General features: G+C 33.3%; 1 protein-coding gene across 1 annotated transcript; it reads right to left on the bottom strand.

Moving 5' to 3' along the window:
* Positions 1-10,877: 10,877 nt before the first annotated feature.
* On the bottom strand, positions 10,878-14,111 carry LOC100248262 (protein BEARSKIN2). The gene is made up of 3 exons (XM_002264652.3): positions 13,868-14,111; positions 11,778-12,055; positions 10,878-11,672 (listed from the first exon to the last, which is right to left on the bottom strand). The coding sequence occupies exons 1-3, from the start codon at positions 14,028-14,030 to the stop codon at positions 11,034-11,036; spliced, it is 1,080 nt and encodes a 359-aa protein (XP_002264688.1). The 5' UTR covers positions 14,031-14,111; the 3' UTR covers positions 10,878-11,033.
* Positions 14,112-17,464: the final 3,353 nt, after the last annotated feature.

The raw sequence follows: 17,464 nt of genomic DNA, 5'->3' as shown, positions 1-17,464 counted from the left end.
TTAACCAATTCAAAAGCCACTAAACCATTACCTATTTGTCTCGGGTACACCAAACCACCAAACCAAAAAGCAAGTTTTTTTTTTTCCATTGCCATCATCATATTCATTATATATATATATATATATATATATATATATATATATATTAAAGGCTTCCATTTGCTTTCGGTACACGTACGCCCCCCATTTTATTTTTTTTTATTTTTTTTTATTTTCTTCCTTCCTTCCTTCCAGTGCTGTGCACACGCGTTCTCCTTTTTTTTTCTTTTTTTTTTTAACCCTAACCTAAAATCAAAATATTCCAAGCAATTTTTTTTTAATTTTTTTATTTAATAAAACTTAAGATCTCCCAAATTCCAATACTAAAATCAAAATATTAAATTTTCACTATTTGATATTAAAACGAATTAAAAAAATAATCTAACCCTAATCTAGATTTGGGGTTTTCCAAAAAAATATATCTAATGCGTTTGAAATTAATCAATGAATCTAAAATATTAAACTAGGGGTTAGAATCTTACCTATAGAGATCTGTTCTTCAACCCTGAAATCTGACTCCAACCTTACGTTCTCTGGAATTCTGCGAACAGGAACTCTATTCAGAAAAGAAGGGAAAGAATAACATTTCTAATTTATACCTAGGGTATTTATTCGTAAAATTACACTTTTACCCCTCTTCCACTTTATTAAATTAATTAATCAATTAATTAAATTATTAATAACAATTTCCTAAATTACCCTTAAAAGAAAATGCCTGGGCGTTACATCCTCCCCTCCTTAACAAAAGTTTAGTCCTCTAAACTTGACATACCTGAGTCTTGGAATAATTGAGGATGCTTTTCTCTCATCTCTTCTTCTAACTCCCAAGTGGCCTCTCGGATACTATGATTGCTCCACTGGACCTTTACCAACTTGACAACAGCATGTCGTAGTACCTTATCCATCACATCCACAATTTGAACGAGTACCTCTTCATAGGTCAAGTCCTCAGAAATTTGAATAGGCTCCAACTCCACAACATGAGAGGGATCATAAATATACTTCCTCAAGGTTGAAACATGGAAAACATTATGAACCTTAGACAGGCTTGGGGGCAAGGCTACTTTATATGCCAAAGTGCCTACTCTTTCTAATATTTCAAACGGACCCACAAAACGAGGACTAAGTTTTCCTTTTCTCCCAAATCTCATCACAGACTTCATAGGTGAAACTTTCAAGAACACATGATCACCCACCTCAAACTCCAAATCTCGCCTACGCTGATCAGCATAACTCTTATGTCTACTTTGAGCTGCTTTTAATCTTTCTTTAATCAAAGCAACTTTTTCAACAGTCAACTGCACAAGTTCAGGGCCCAAAAGTTTCCTTTCTCCAACATCATTCCAACAAATAGGAGATCGACATTTCCTACCATACAATGCCTCAAAAGGTGCCATCCCAATGCTAGCTTGAAAACTATTGTTATAGGCAAACTCTACTAAAGGCAAATGATCATCCCAATTACCTTGCAGGTCCAAAATACAAGCTCTCAACAAGTCTTCCAAAACCTGAATCACCCTTTCTGATTGGCCATCAGTTTGAGGATGGAAAGCAGTACTAAAACTCAACTTAGTGCCCAAAGCTTTTTGTAGACTATGCCAGAATCTAGAAGTGAAACGAGGATCTCTGTCAGACACTATAGAAACTGGTACTCCATGCATTCTCACAATCTCCTTCACATAAAGAGAAGCTAAACGATCTAAAGAAAAGTTGACTTTCATAGGCAAAAAGTGAGCAGACTTTGTCAACCGATCAACAATCACCCAAATAGCATTATTACCCCCTAAGGTTCTTGGCAATCCTATCACAAAATCCATGGTATGCTCCCACTTCCACTCAGGAATAGCAAGTGGCTGCAAAGACCCTGCTGGTCGCTGATGTTCAGCCTTCACCTGTTGACACACTAAACACTGAGCCACAAATTGTGCAATATCACGCTTCATACCTGACCACCAATAGTTTTGCCTCAAATCCTTGTACATCTTTGTCCCTCCTAGGTGGATTGCAAACTTGGAACAATGAGCTTCCTCTAAAAGCTCCCTCCTTAAGTCTTCATCATTTGGGACACAAAGTCTAATCCCAAATCTCAAGATCTCATCATCTAACAAAACAAAATCAGGCTTACTGCCCCTCTTAACTTCCTCCATAACTTGCACTAATCGGGAATCATTCTTTTGTAGGGTCTTAATTCTCCCAACTAAGTCTGGTTGTACTCTGAAATTTGCTACAAGTGCTCCTAAGCCCATAACTCGAAAGTGGACTTGTAAACTCCTCAACTCTTCAAGTAACTGCCTTTGACAGACTCTAATAGCTGCTAGAGAACCAACTGACTTCCTACTCAAGGCATCAGCTACAACATTCGCCTTCCCAGGATGATACTGAATAATACAATCATAGTCCTTAAGTAGTTCAATCCACCTCCTCTGTCTCATGTTCAATTCCTTTTGGGAAAATAAATACTTCAAACTCTTATGATCTGTGAATATCTCACAAGTTTCACCAAAAAGAAAATGTCTCCAGATTTTAAGTGCAAAAACCACAGCAGCTAACTCCAAATCATGAGTAGGGTAATTCTTTTCATAAGGCTTCAACTGTCTAGAAGCATAAGCTACAACTCTCCCATGCTGCATAAGAACACAACCCAAACCCTGATGAGAGGCATCACTATACACCACAAATCCTCCTGAACCTGAAGGGATAGTCAAAATAGGAGCTGACACTAATCTATTCTTCAACTCTTGGAAGCTACATTCACAATCATCAGACCACTCAAACTTAACTCCCTTCTGTGTCAACTTAGTTAAAGGTAGGGCAATCTTAGAGAACCCTTCTATAAACCGCCTATAGTAACCAGCAAGTCCCAAGAAACTTCGAATCTCAGTCACAGTACTAGGTCTTCTCCAATTAGCTACAACATCTACCTTGCCAGGGTCAACTGAGATGCCATCATTGCTTACCACATGCCCAAGGAAAGAAATTCGGTCTAACCAAAACTCACACTTCTTCAATTTAGCATACAACTGCTTATCTCTAAGGGTCTGTAATACAATACTCAAATGACCCTCATGCTCCTCTCTACTTCTTGAGTATACCAAGATGTCATCTATAAAAACCACCACAAACTGATCTAAATAGGGTTTGAATACCCTATTCATCAAGTCCATAAAAGCAGCAGGTGCATTAGTCAAACCAAAAGGCATAACAAGAAACTCATAGTGCCCATACCTAGTTCGAAAAGCAGTCTTGGGTACATCTTCCCCTCTAACCCTCAACTGGTGATAACCCGATCGAAGATCTATCTTAGAGAACACACAAACACCTTGTAGCTGATCAAACAAATCATCAATCCGAGGAAGGGGATACTTATTCCTCACTGTCACCTTATTCAACTCCCTATAGTCAATGCAAAGTCTCATTGAGCCATCCTTCTTTTTCACAAATAGAACAGGAGCTCCCTAAGGTGAAACACTAGGCCTGATAAAACCCTTGTCTAGTAACTCCTGAAGCTGAACTTTCAACTCCTTAAGCTCCACAGGTGCCATCCTGTATGGGGCCTTAGACATAGGACCTGTTCCTGGTACCAGATCGATGGTGAACTCCACCTCTCTCTCTGGTGGCAAGCCAGGCAAATCCTCTGGAAAGACATCAGGATACTTCCTTACAATGGGTATGTCTTCCAACTTCAAATCACTTTCATTACTCATCACACTAGCCAAAAATCCTTGGCAACCCTTCTTGAGCAAGCTACTAGCTCGCAAGGCTGAGATCATACGCAGTGGTCTGTCCACATGCTTTCCTTCAAAGCTAAACTTAGGCTGACCAGGAATACTAAACGTCACCCTTTTCTCAAAACAGTCAACAGAGGCATGGTAGGAAGCTAACCAATCCATCCCCAAAATCACATCAAAATCCTGAAGGTCAAGGAGTACTAAGTCAACTGGCATTTCCCTATAACCAATCATCACAATACAATTTCTAAGCATTCTACTGGCCACAACAGAATCTCCCACAGGAGTAGCAACAATCAAATCAAAGTCCATGCTAGCAACAGGCAAACCCAACAAACCAGCAAAAGATACTGAAACAAAATAGTGTGTTGATCCAAGATCAATCAAGACTCTAGCAAATAAGGTGTGGATTCGGAGAGTACCTGTCACCACATTAGAAGTGGCCTGAGCATCTCGATGAGTCATAGCAAACACCCGTCCTTGGGCTTTGGGTTTCTGTTTATCCTCCTTATTTTCCTCTTTAGGCTTCCCAGTGATGAACTTCCTATTCTCTAGACAATCTCTGATCAAATGTCCTTGCTTCCAACAACCAAAGCAAGCTCCAGTCTCTCTATAGCATGGCCTACCCCCATGCTTCTTACCACAAGTAGGACAAGCCCCATCTAAATTCTGGGCTGTCTTCCCTTTATTCTGATTTCTTCCTGATGTAGACCTTCGCTGTGCTTGATTACCATGAGCACCATCACTCCTATTTCGCTTCCTTTGCTGTTCTCTATACTGATGAAGCTCCTCATTATCTTTCTCTGCTATAAGGGCTCTATCAACAACCTCTGAATAGACACCAAGCTTCAGAATAGATATCTTGTTCTTCAAATAAGGCTTCAATCCATCCTGAAACTTTAATGCCTTTTCCTCCTCTGTAGCAATCAACTGTGGGGAAAAACGTGATAACTCTGTAAATTTGGCCTCATACTGAGCCACAGTCATATCCCCCTGTTCCAAACGAATAAACTCTCCCCCCTTCTGCCGCCTAACACTGTTAGGGAAATACTTCTTGTAGAAAGCCTCCCTAAATTGTCTCCATGTTATGGGTCCCTAATCCTCCAAAAGTCTCCTAGTCATACGCCACCAATGATCTGCCTCTTTATCTAACATAAAAGCTGCATAAGAGGCTTTTTGCTCCTCAGAGCAATCTATGACACCAAAGAATTTCTCCATCTTAAGGATCCAAGCCTCTGCCTCTGTGGGATCTGTAGCACCAGAAAAGTAAGGAGGACCCAATTTCTTGAAGTCATCAAAAGAGCTACCCCTAGAAGATGAAGACTGTCCCTGAACATTAGTCCCAACAGCTCGAGCTTGGCGTTCAACTAAACCAGCTAGTGTCCCAAGATACCTATAGATCCCTTCTGCACTCACAGGAGGCAAACCCTCAACTGGAGGTACATTGTCATTAGCCTGACTGTTTTGTGAAGAAGCTGCTCTTCTTGGTGGCATGATGTCCTAAAATAATAAGGCATAACTAAATTAGTCACTAAAGAACCAATTAGAAAATTTTTCCAAATAAAGAAAGAATTGGAATTTATACTAAATGAAACTAAAACTTAAACAAATGCGTCACTCATCTATCCCTAATCTAAACCAATTCAAATTCCCATCAAGATCAAAACCTAGTGCTCTGATACCACTATGTCACGCCCCAAGACCCACTCCAAGGGCGTGACGGTCATTTCACACCTCAAACCCGAAGGCTTAAAGTATAATCTAACCCAAACAATCATATTGTAACTGGATGTTACCAATTACCAAATACATGTTTAGAGTAGCGGAACAAAATCTAAAATCCTCAAAATTCAATTTCCAAATAACTTCCAAATACCAAAAGATCCAAATGAACATAACTAATAGTTAAACAAAATCCAACATAAAATCCTAAGTCAAATCCTAATGATGACCATTCCTCAGCCTAGCCATCACTCCTCACCCGAACTAAGAGTACCTGAAAAATTTTCAACAATTGGGAATGAGCTCACAGCCCAATAAGGAATATTAATGCAATTCATGGATCAAATATTTTCATTTCAAATAGGAGATATCAATTTTTTTTTTCTCATCAAATATCAGAGTTTCAAAAATACCAATATATTCAAAATTCAACCAACCATTTTCATATCAAATTCAAACACTTTCACATAAGATTCAATCAAATCCATTCAATTTTCATTACTCTGGTTATCAAATATCAAATGCCCAGTTAGGTGGGACTTTTCAAATGGGTGGCTAGCCTCAAATTGTTCCTGGTGGACGGAACCAAACACTACTAGTACTAGTAACCTCTAACCAAACCCCTAGAGGCTGTGGTCCAAATCAATTACATTCCCACCATGAAATGTAAAGGTCAACTATTATATCCCATTGACAGGGCCGAATAGTCAACTATTATATCCCGTTGACAAGGGCCAAACAAACCAGAGTGATGTTTTTGTTCAAGTATTCAAATTTACACAACATAATATCTCCATATTTTGTGTCATAAATAAAACAAAATATTCCAACATAACATTTAGTGCAAAACAATTTGATCCATGCATGGTAACAAAATATCATTTTATTTTCCACAATTCAAAATAACATATGAAATAATTTAATTTTATAAATATTACATTAACTTCCCTTACCTCAAAAGAAGTCCTTGAAAGCTTGGGAGAAGAATACTTCTGAAAAAAAATATAATCTACTCTTCACCTAATATAACATAAGAGAAACAATTATTACTATTTATTTATAATTTAACTAATCTATTCCTTATTTAAATAAAACTAATAAATTTCCAATTTGTTTCTAATAACACATTACTAATTTAATTAAATTACAATTTTATTTCATTATAAAATTCTATATATATATATATATATATATATATTTTGCTAAATCTCTCATTCTATTTTAAAAAAAATACCATTATTACTATTATCTTATTCATTAATCTAAAACTAAATATTATTATTTTAAATTAACCAATTCAAAAGCCACTAAACCATTACCTATTTGTCTCGGGTACACCAAACCACCAAACCAAAAAGCAAGTTTTTTTTTTTCCATTGCCATCATCATATTCATTATATATATATATATATATATATATATATATATATATATATATATTAAAGGCTTCCATTTGCTTTCGGTACACGTACGCCCCCATTTTATTTTTTTTATTTTTTTTATTTTCTTCCTTCCTTCCTTCCTTCCAGTGCTGTGCACACGCGTTCTCCTTTTTTTTTCTTTTTTTTTTCTTTTTTTTTTAACCCTAACCTAAAATCGAAATATTCCAAGCAATTTTTTTTTAATTTTTTTATTTAATAAAACTTAAGATCTCCCAAATTCCAATACTAAAATCAAAATATTAAATTTTCACTATTTGATATTAAAACGAATTAAAAAAATAATCTAACCCTAATCTAGATTTGGGGTTTTCCAAAAAAATATATCTAATGCGTTTGAAATTAATCAATGAATCTAAAATATTAAACTAGGGGTTAGAATCTTACCTATAGAGATCTGTTCTTCAACCCTGAAATCTGACTCCAACCTTACGTTCTCTGGAATTCTGCGAGGAACTCTATTCAGAAAAGAAGGGAAAGAATAACATTTATAATTTATAACTAGGGTATTTATTCGTAAAATTACACTTTTACCCCTCTTCCACTTTATTAAATTAATTAATCAATTAATTAAATTATTAATAACAATTTCCTAAATTACCCTTAAAAGAAAATGCCTGGGCGTTACAGATTCACTGTAACGCGTTGATCGAGATTCCGTTGCTGATCACGACTATTGTAGCAGGGGAATTTTGCCATCAACAGTACCGAAGTAGGTACCCTAGAATTTTCCCTTGAACGAAGCATGACCCTTTCTGTTACTTCATTTGGTAACTGAGTTGAATGGCAGAGCATGTTGACTCCGGTTTTCGGCGAGTAAGGCCTAACTCTAATCTTCTAACCTTTACTATTTAACCCTGTTTGGTTTCCAAGAAATTTAAAGAATCTGTGACTTTTTTTTGGATTCTAATTTGTGTGCAAGCAAGTTCGTGTTCTCTGTTTGCTTGCCGAGAAAATGCATCAATTTTACATTTTCTTGGAAGACTGAGACCACCTTTTTCATTTTCTTTTGGTGAGTTCTTTCAACCGCGGAAGGAGTTAAATCTGTAGGGTTGGCGTGGGTTGATATTTCTTTACTCTAGGAAAGATCGGCCAAAGGTTCACAGAAATCTCAACCGCACAGATGCAGCTCCTTCCGCCATTGGAAGATCGAACTGAATTACAAAGACAAGAAGGCATTGAGAAAGATCTGGGCAAAGGGATAAAATCGAGAATGTGGTTTTTTTTATTTATTGGCAAATGGTCTGAGATGATAAGAATGAGCATGTGGACTGAGGTTCCACATTCTTCATTTTTCTTCAATTCTGGCATTTTCTTTCATTCACTCATTTCTGGATTTTGATGTTTCTTTTCCACTTTTTATTGAAGGCTGATCGGGTGGAGAAAGGAGAGAAGAGGATATCTCAAGAATGATGTGAGCAGATAAAGATTAGAATATTGAGTTCGCTTCTTTTCTTTTTTTTCGTTCTGTCCATGAGACTAATTAACTGAACCAGGAGAAGGAATGGAATTTGAGACTGAGATTTCTAATCCTATAATGTTTGCTTTCCAAGAATTGTAATGGCTTCCAAACCATTAATTATTCTTTCATGTGTGGGTTCCGATGTTTAGTGACATTATTTTTCCAACTTTGGTAGATTCATCTGTTTGCAGGGAACATACATTGAGTTCTTGGGTCCTTGAGAGGGAAAAGATTTCTGCCAGACTTCTTGCAATTGGAGTCGATTAGAGATCCCAAGTTATATTTAAATTATTTTGCATATTTAGGCCAATTTATCATGTATACCTTTGTTCCACTTTTCCTACATAAATATAATACTATGAATATCAGTATATTATTTAGTCACATGTCTAAATATCATAAATATTATACAAATTTGAATTCATAAATTCTTGACATCTCATACCTAAATTGTTACCAATAATTAAGGAAGAAAACTATTACATCCTTACCATATACCTAAAAGTATTAAGGCTTGTTTGTTAACTTTCGCTGGTTCCTAGATACAATAGCTTCAAGAGTGAAAATTCATTGAGACTCTTTGATGTTGCTAAGTTAGCTTCACCCTCCTCTTAACTCGTTATGCTAAGCAATGCTACATGACTCGAAAGTGACAAAGACAATACTTAAAGAAATGAAGTTTGTATTGCACTAGAACATTTTACAATGCTAGGAAGCTCTCAACTTGTTTGGTGTTTGGCTAAATAAGGTCATCCCCTATTTATAGGCACCCAAGAAACTCTTTGGAACCACAAAGGTTCCCTCCTACTCTAAAATTATCTAGAATTCTTTTTACAAAAACTATATACACAATTTATATAATTCTCTATGATACCCCATACACTTGCCTTGTCTTCTACCCTTGTCTTCTAAAATCTTCCACACTCCACTAGTGCACAAGTGTAATTGCTCGAAGAGATTCTAAATGCTTATTGCTCCTAAACCAAGGGAGGGTCATTTGAGAAAATTGCAACATTAAGATAATCACATCATTCTTACCCCAATTCAATAGAGACCAAGCCTATGAGAATGAACATGTGTATTGAAATCTCTCATTTTTATTTAATTTTCGCATTTTCTTTCATTCACTCATTTCTGGATTTTTTTTTCCTTTCATTTTTCATTGAAGGCTCGGGTGGAAAAAGAAGAGAAAATGATCTATTATGTAAACATATAAAGTGTATTGGCTTGGCTTTTTGTTTTGTTTTTCTTTCAAGTATTTCTTTATTTATGTTATGCTTGATTGGTAGAAAATAAGAAGAAAAGAAAAAAAATACTATCATATAAAATTATTTTCTTATGTTTAATATGGAGGAATAAGGTAAAAATAATAATAATTTCCAAGAAAAATAAAATGAAAATGTCTAAAAATTTCCACCCTCTTTTCTTAAAAAAAAAAAATCCAGGAAAATTTGGGAAAAGTGCATTAATATTTGATAGTTTTATATATATTTTTTCTTTATTTTTCCCTTCTCTTCTATTCATTCCTCTCTACATTTTTTTCTGTTCAAATTTTTCACAAATAAATTTATCAAATGCATTCAATGTTGAGAAGTCTATACACAGAGATACTTAGAAATGAATAATTGGATCAAGCTCATTTGATTATGAGAAATTTAATACATTGAAAGATGATCTTCAATTTCAATAATAATTTAGATATATAGTTCTTTAGCATCGTTAGTCATCTTGGGTGGTAAGCTCTACTCCACGCATGCACATGGAATTAATCCAAAAAAGATAAGTGGGAGAAAACCTTATACCATTTTGGGTCCTCTTTTTCTTAATAATTTTTTCCCCACTTATTTTTAAAGCTAAAATGCAACATAAAAAATATTTATTGGCTAATTTTGTAGTTGTCAAACTTCATAACAGTAAGTAAAAATTGCAAATAGTCATGTGAACATCAATTTTAAACCAAAAATCAAAATTGGTATAATACTATATTTTAAAGATATTTAAGAAATTCCACTTAAAAGTTACTTATTCAAAGTTGATAAATAGTGTTCAAATCCATGTGCAGAAAAGAGTGATTTGTTTTATAATTTTATAGAGAGATTGTAAATGGAGGCAAAATCTTGTTCTTCAACAATTTCAAGGGATAAAATGTTGAATTTGGAATATGAGAAGAGAAAATGTAAAACATGAGTAGTAAAATGTATTTAACTCAAAAATAAATTTAAAATTAATAAATAAGTTTTACATACACATTCCAACTCCTTTTAACTTATTTTTCTTGTTCATAGATATAAAAACTAAATAATTTGAAAATGTATAAATTTTTAACTACTTTTAATTATATTTAATTATTTTATATTAAATTAAATATAATAAAATCATTTTTTTTAATATTAATTTCTTTCTTCATAGATCCCCGGAACCAAACATACCAAAGGTATGAAAAGTCACATGAAATGAATAATGGATAAGTTCAATAGAATGTGTAAGTCCAACGCAACAAACGATAAATCTTTCAATTACTATAACAATTCAGATGGTAAATGGTTAGAACCCATTTTGTATTATAGGCTCCAATCCATGCATCCACTTAGTATCAATATGCCAATCAAGGAAGAGATCCATAGCCACCCTCCTGCGACTTCCCTACTTCCCATACCCCCAGAAGTCCATTTCTCCACGCAAGGACAGCTGATTCATTTGCTGAACCGACGAACCATTCCCATCCTCAAACCTCACTCCCTTCGACGATGAATCCTCATGGCTAAGATGAGAGGTCACCAACCTATCAAGCATGCTCCACTCACTCAAGCTTTCTTCTCTCCCAGGACCCACCATATGCTGATGATGATGAGCCCCCGGCTCACATGTATTCACCTCCATCCCCGGCTCGCAGGGCTGGTACCGGAGGCTCTCGCTGCCGGCACTCTCGCAGTCTCGGGGGTTGGACATGAGCTGCTTGATCATGACGGGGGAGTCGGAAGGGAGAGGTGAAAAGTCGTAGGCAATGGGCTTGTGGGGAGGGAGAAGGGTTTGGGATTGGAGATTGTGGGAGTATTGTGGGGTGGGGATGTGGGAGTAGTGGAAGGGTAAGGATTGTGGGCGTGGTAAGTATTGGGTGTCTCTGTGGGTGAAGGATCGGGGATGGTCGGTGGTGGATGATGTGTTAATGTTGAGTTGTTGGTCTAAGCCGGCCATGCTGGCGCTGCTGCTTCCTCCGCCTTCGGTTCCAAGCTTGAATAGGTTCTTCTTCTTGAAAACCCTGCACACCACCCATCCATCCTCCTGCACATACATACAAGTTAGAAAGTAAAAAACCCATTTGGAAACTATGTAGATTAACGTCATGGAAAATATTATGGCCCCCCTTAAGCATATTGTGAAACTTACACTAGGGTTTCCTGGAGAATCATCAGCATCTTCAAGCCTATACTCATGCATGATCCAATCAGTCTTTTGGCCATGAGGGGCCCTTCCTCTGTAGAAAACAAGGGTTTTCCTCATTCCAATTTTCTTGAAGCTATTTCTTATGCATTTGTCCCTCCCTGTTGCCTTCCAAAACCCTGCATTTGTGGCTCTATTAGTCCTTGACCCTGTTGGATACTTCCTATCCTTGTGGCTGAAGAAGTACCACTCATTTTGTGGTGTGGACCCAATCCTACATCTCTCTGCATACATATACACAAAATCAACTAAGTTACAACATCAAAATAATAATTCATCAACAAAAGTATAGCCAATAAATATTAGGGATATGTTTGGCTGTTGAAAAACACTGGAAAAAAATGTTAAAATTATTAAGAAATTTATATATTTTAGAATTATTTAATATTTATATAAAAAAGTTAAATAAGTAAAAAAAAAAAAATTTCACTTTTATTTTCCTTCTACTTTCCTCTTTATTTTTTTCCCTAGTATTTTCCGTCTAACTTTCCAATATCCAAACATGGTCTAAGAAAAATGGAAATACTAATATGTTTGACTCCTAGAGGTTATGTGTGATTCCATACTCAGGAAAGGAAAGAAAATAAAAAAAGATATTAAGAAAAATGGTTTCTCAGGTTTGGTTTACTATAAAAGAATATTTAAAAAAAAAAACATATATGATTTATAAAATTAATTAAAAACTTATACTTTTTAAATTATTTTATCTTTACATAGAAGAGGATAACTAAATTAAATGAATTTAGAGAATAATATAAAAATAATTTATTAACTTTAAATCTTTTTTTTTTCTTCTATTTTTCCTCAAATTTTCCAAAAATTATGTTAATATGTTCTTTTCTTATATTTTCTTTAATACTTTCTAAAAACTAAACATGGTTTTAGAATTTGGATATAGACTCAAATTCATATAATATGATAAGAAATGAAATTTAATTATTTAGTCATTAAAATTGTATTTAATAAACTTTAATTTATTAAGCTCAAAGTAGCTTAGGGCTGGGGTTGGGTCTAACCACTCCCTCAGGTTAGCATAAATCTAATGGGCCTGACTCTTCTAGCCCAAATTGAAGCCCAGCTACACCGAAATTTATGGCCATAAGAGCAAAATAATTATACCTTTAACAAATAAAAAAAAATTAGAAAAAAAAAAAAAACCATAATGTCATCTTCTAGACATTTATAAATTAGCTCATATGTGAAGTAGATAAAACATTAATTGGATTTCATTAATTTCTGTGCAATTTCCATTCAGAATTTCTTCATCACAAGATATTATTAAATTACTTTCTATTTCATAATAAATCCACCAAAATATTTGTATCCAATTCCAAATCCTAGTAACAAGTGCTTATTGGAGCTCTCAACTAATTTCATTTTCTATTTGTGTGCATGCATGCAAGTTCAACCAACATTCATTGTATGTTACCCAATTTTTTTTACCTTTTTCCTTCATTTTCTCGACAACCAAACAGGCTATTTCCTACTTACCAAGATCCAACTCCAATTATCAACTAATATTTACAAGTAAATTAAATACCAGTTAACCTTAAACCACATATTTATCACCTTAGAGTTCCCATGACACCACCTTATCAACCTTTTTCCTTTAATTTCTTGGAAATCAAACAGATTATTTCCAACTTACCAAGGCCCAACCCTAACATCAACTCAATATTTACAAGTAAATTACATATGGGTTGAGCTTAAACTGCATATTTATCACCTTGGAGTTCCCATGGCTCCACCTTATTACCCTTTTCCCTTTAATTTCTTGGCAACCAAACAGATTATTTCCAACTTACCAAGACCCAACTCTAATATCATCTCATAATTTACAAATACATTCAACATGAGTTAATCTTAAACCATATAATTATTACCTTGGAGCACCTTATTACCCTTTTTCCTTTACTTTCTTGGCAAACAAACAAACAAACAAACTATTTCCAACTTACCAAGGCCCAACTCCAATATCAACTAAATATTTACAAGTAAATTAAACATGGGTTAGTCTTAAACTATATGTTTCTTACCTTGGAGTTCCCATGGCTCCATCTTATTCAAATCAACCTCTCTGATCACCTCCATATCAAACTTCTGATAGGACACCTTCTTCTTCAAGTAGTAGTGCAGAAGCTCTTCGTCCGTCGGGTGGAACCGGAACCCAGGAGGAACGCCGCCGCTGGATGAAGTCATTGCCAACAACTATCTAACTGATCAAACTCTGTGGAGTTGAATCAACAACAAACACTAGACACCACCCTTTTTTTCTTTACTTTGAATTAAATTCAGTTTGATTTTTTGAGCAATCATTTCTGCGTGGGGAGATGGAATGGAGTTATATATGTGAAGAGTGTGGAGCAAGAATGGTGGTGTGAGGAAGTTGACGGGCGGTGACTACGCCGGCGGGGAAGGTTAAAGCTATCGTAAAAAGGAAGTATAAGGAAGGAGACTCTGGGGGAATTTCTGGTGTAGTTAACCCTAGCTCGGTGCTATTTCCACGTGCTTCCATGGAGCGTGGGTGCACTCTCCATATGGAAGTATAAAGATAATTTTGTTAATTAAAACTTTTTTTACAAGAAAGAACTTAATATAAAAATTGGAAAAATATTATTAATCTATTAAAAAATTAAAATTATAACTTTAATTTAAACTTCAATTTTTAGCTAAAACTTAAAAAAAGAAATAAAAACATATAAAACACAACAATAAGGACAAATTTAGAAAGTGTTCTTAAACTCAATTATTTGATCTTTAGAATAAAAGATAATTTTTCAACTCAAAAAATATATTTCACAATTTTTAAATTAAAAAAAAACTTTTGAGAATTTATTTTGAAAAATAAGATGATTTTTAAGAATAATTTTGAAACATGTTAATGAAGAAAATAAAGAATATGTCAAAAACTTCTTTTATGAAAAGTAAGTATTGAAAACTGTTTTTTATGTTTGAGTTATTAAATAAAATTTTGTTTCTGCAAACAAATAAAAAATATATTTGAAAACAATTCTTAAAAATCGATTTCTTAAAAATATATTAAAAAAATTTATGTAGTGTTTGTTTTTCGACTGAATAGAAAAAATTCAAAATATTTAGTTTTTTCTATTCAATTAAAAGTAACCTATTGACATCGTCCAACATAATTAAAGTAAACCTATTGATAACAAGTTCACTTTATTTATGTTGGACGATGTCAACAAGTTACTTTTAGCTTAATAAAAAAATCAAATATTTTAACTGCCAAAAAATAAACACCACCTTACTAAATAAACCCTAAATTATCATGAGTCTATTAAACAATTTTTCTTGGAAGACCTAATAGCATGCATATTCTTTTTCCAAGTACATTGAGATTTTTTCCAAATACATTACTTAAGAATTCACGTTGAATTTTTGTGTTTCAATTTTCTTTGGAATTGTTGTTAAAGTTATATATAGTACATACTACGAAGAAAGATTAGAAGCACTTCCTCCGATTAATTATTGTGGTAGTGATTTTTTATCATTCAAACGTTAAAAATATTATAAACGTTTTCAGAGTCATTCTCAAATGTATTTTAAATATGTATTTGATAGTGATTCTAAGAAGTGTTTATAGTGTTTTTAACACTTTAAAAAAAAATTCCTTCGAGTATTAAAAAGACTAAAAATACTTCGTAAAATTACTATTAATCGCATTTTAAAAATACTTGTAAAATGTTTTCATGGGGTTCACTTCATATAAACATATAAAATATTATCTCTCTTTATTTATTTCAATTATTATTTTTACAAATTACTAGTCAATATTAAAAAATAAATAAAAATAAAATATATTTATTTTCATTTCAAATGCTATTATTTTTTAAAATATGTAAAGTAAAAATTGACCAAATACAAATAATATGAATAATTTAAGGAAAAAAGTAAACGCCCTAAATAATATCATTAAGGTCATTAATTACTATTTTTAATATTATTTATAATAATAAATTAAATTTTATAATGTAAATGAATAAGCATTTTTAATTATTAGGATCCACGCGCTTGTGAAACGCTTAGAACCACCCATTGTCAAATGCAATTGAACTAGTCTATTCAAAATATTAAAAGAAATAAATGATCCCAAGAAAATAAGAAATAATAAAAATAATGGATATTTGATTGTTCCCAAAGCAAGGCTTGGAAAAAACAGCTACTATACCTTCTTGGGATTTTCACATTGGATTGGACGGCTCATATTTTATATATCCATTATTCACACTAATATTTATTAATTGGATTTTATTATAATTATAATATTTAATAATATTAATATTATTATTAATAAGAGACTAGTCCTAATAAGTACAGTTGGAGGGGGTCTGTACATGTGGAGATGACCATGAGAGGCTTGATCAGATTAATTTTCTTGATTCATTTCTACGTTTTCTTTTTTTCTTTTTTTTATCTTTTATTATTATTTTTCTTTGTGGGGGAGTTGACAAATCTCAATTGTCATCTACTTATTCACATGATACTAAAGATATTACGATTTAATTGCATGGTCCTTTGGTTGTGATTTTGGGGTTTGACCCACAAAAATAAATGCAAATTTGTGTGTTTTCATTTGCATGAAGAGAATTTATTTGAATGTTAAAAGGTTATTTTTAGTTCTCAAAAAATTTAAGAAAAAATAAAAATAAGGAAATGGAGATGAATATTACCCCAAGGAAAAATGAAAAATAGGTTTAATTTATGTTTGATTCCTAAAAAGTAATAGTAAATGAATAAGATGATGCAGAATTCAATATATTTTAAATGAATAAGATGATTTAAATCAAAATCCAAAAATTTAATTTCATAAATTTAAAAAAATCAGAATTTATTTAAAAGTTAAAAATATATTTGATAGGCTAATAATAGATATTAATATGTAGGTCCATAATAATAAATAAATAAATAAAATCCCAACAATTGATACGAAACCCTTCCATGCCCCAAGCCAACTTTCCTTCGAATGCATTCTAGGGTTTGGGTCAAAATATTGAGAGAAAAGAAAAAATCAATTCAAGTCACTTCCACAAATAGGGATGGCAATAGGGTGGGTCGCCCCCATCCCAACCCTGTCCGATTTATTTGAAACAATTCTCATCCTCGTCCCATTTAAAAAATTAAACGAGACGAGGTGGGGCAGGGCGGAAGGGTATGATAAATTCTTATATCCGTCCCATTTAACTTTTTTTTAATTTTAATTTTTTTAAAATTTTTAATTATATTAAAATAAATATATTTTATAAATAATTAAATTATTATATTTTTTTATAACTTATTTAATTAAAAATATTTTATCATTATCTATATATTAAAAATAATAAAATAAAAAATAAATTAATTTAATTTTAAATTTGAAATTAAATTTAATTAAAAATTTAATTTTATATATAATCGGGACAGGACGAGGCTGGTGGGGCAATACCCGAATCCGCCCCGGGTTTTTAGAAAATTCCCCAAACCCATTTATTAAAATTAAACCCCGTCTCATTAGGGACGAGGCTAGGTGGGTACCCAAAAAGACCCACCCCATTGCCATCCCTATCCACAAATTAATGATCAATTAATTCCTTTGCTATGCTATAGAGTAATTTAATTTATTGATAAATGAAATAATA

Source organism: Vitis vinifera, chromosome 18 (assembly GCF_030704535.1).
Source record: "Vitis vinifera cultivar Pinot Noir 40024 chromosome 18, ASM3070453v1".
In the NCBI taxonomy this organism is placed as follows: domain Eukaryota; kingdom Viridiplantae; phylum Streptophyta; class Magnoliopsida; order Vitales; family Vitaceae; genus Vitis; species Vitis vinifera.
The sequence above is the reverse complement of the archived record's forward strand: the minus strand, read 5'-3'. Positions and strand labels throughout refer to the sequence as shown.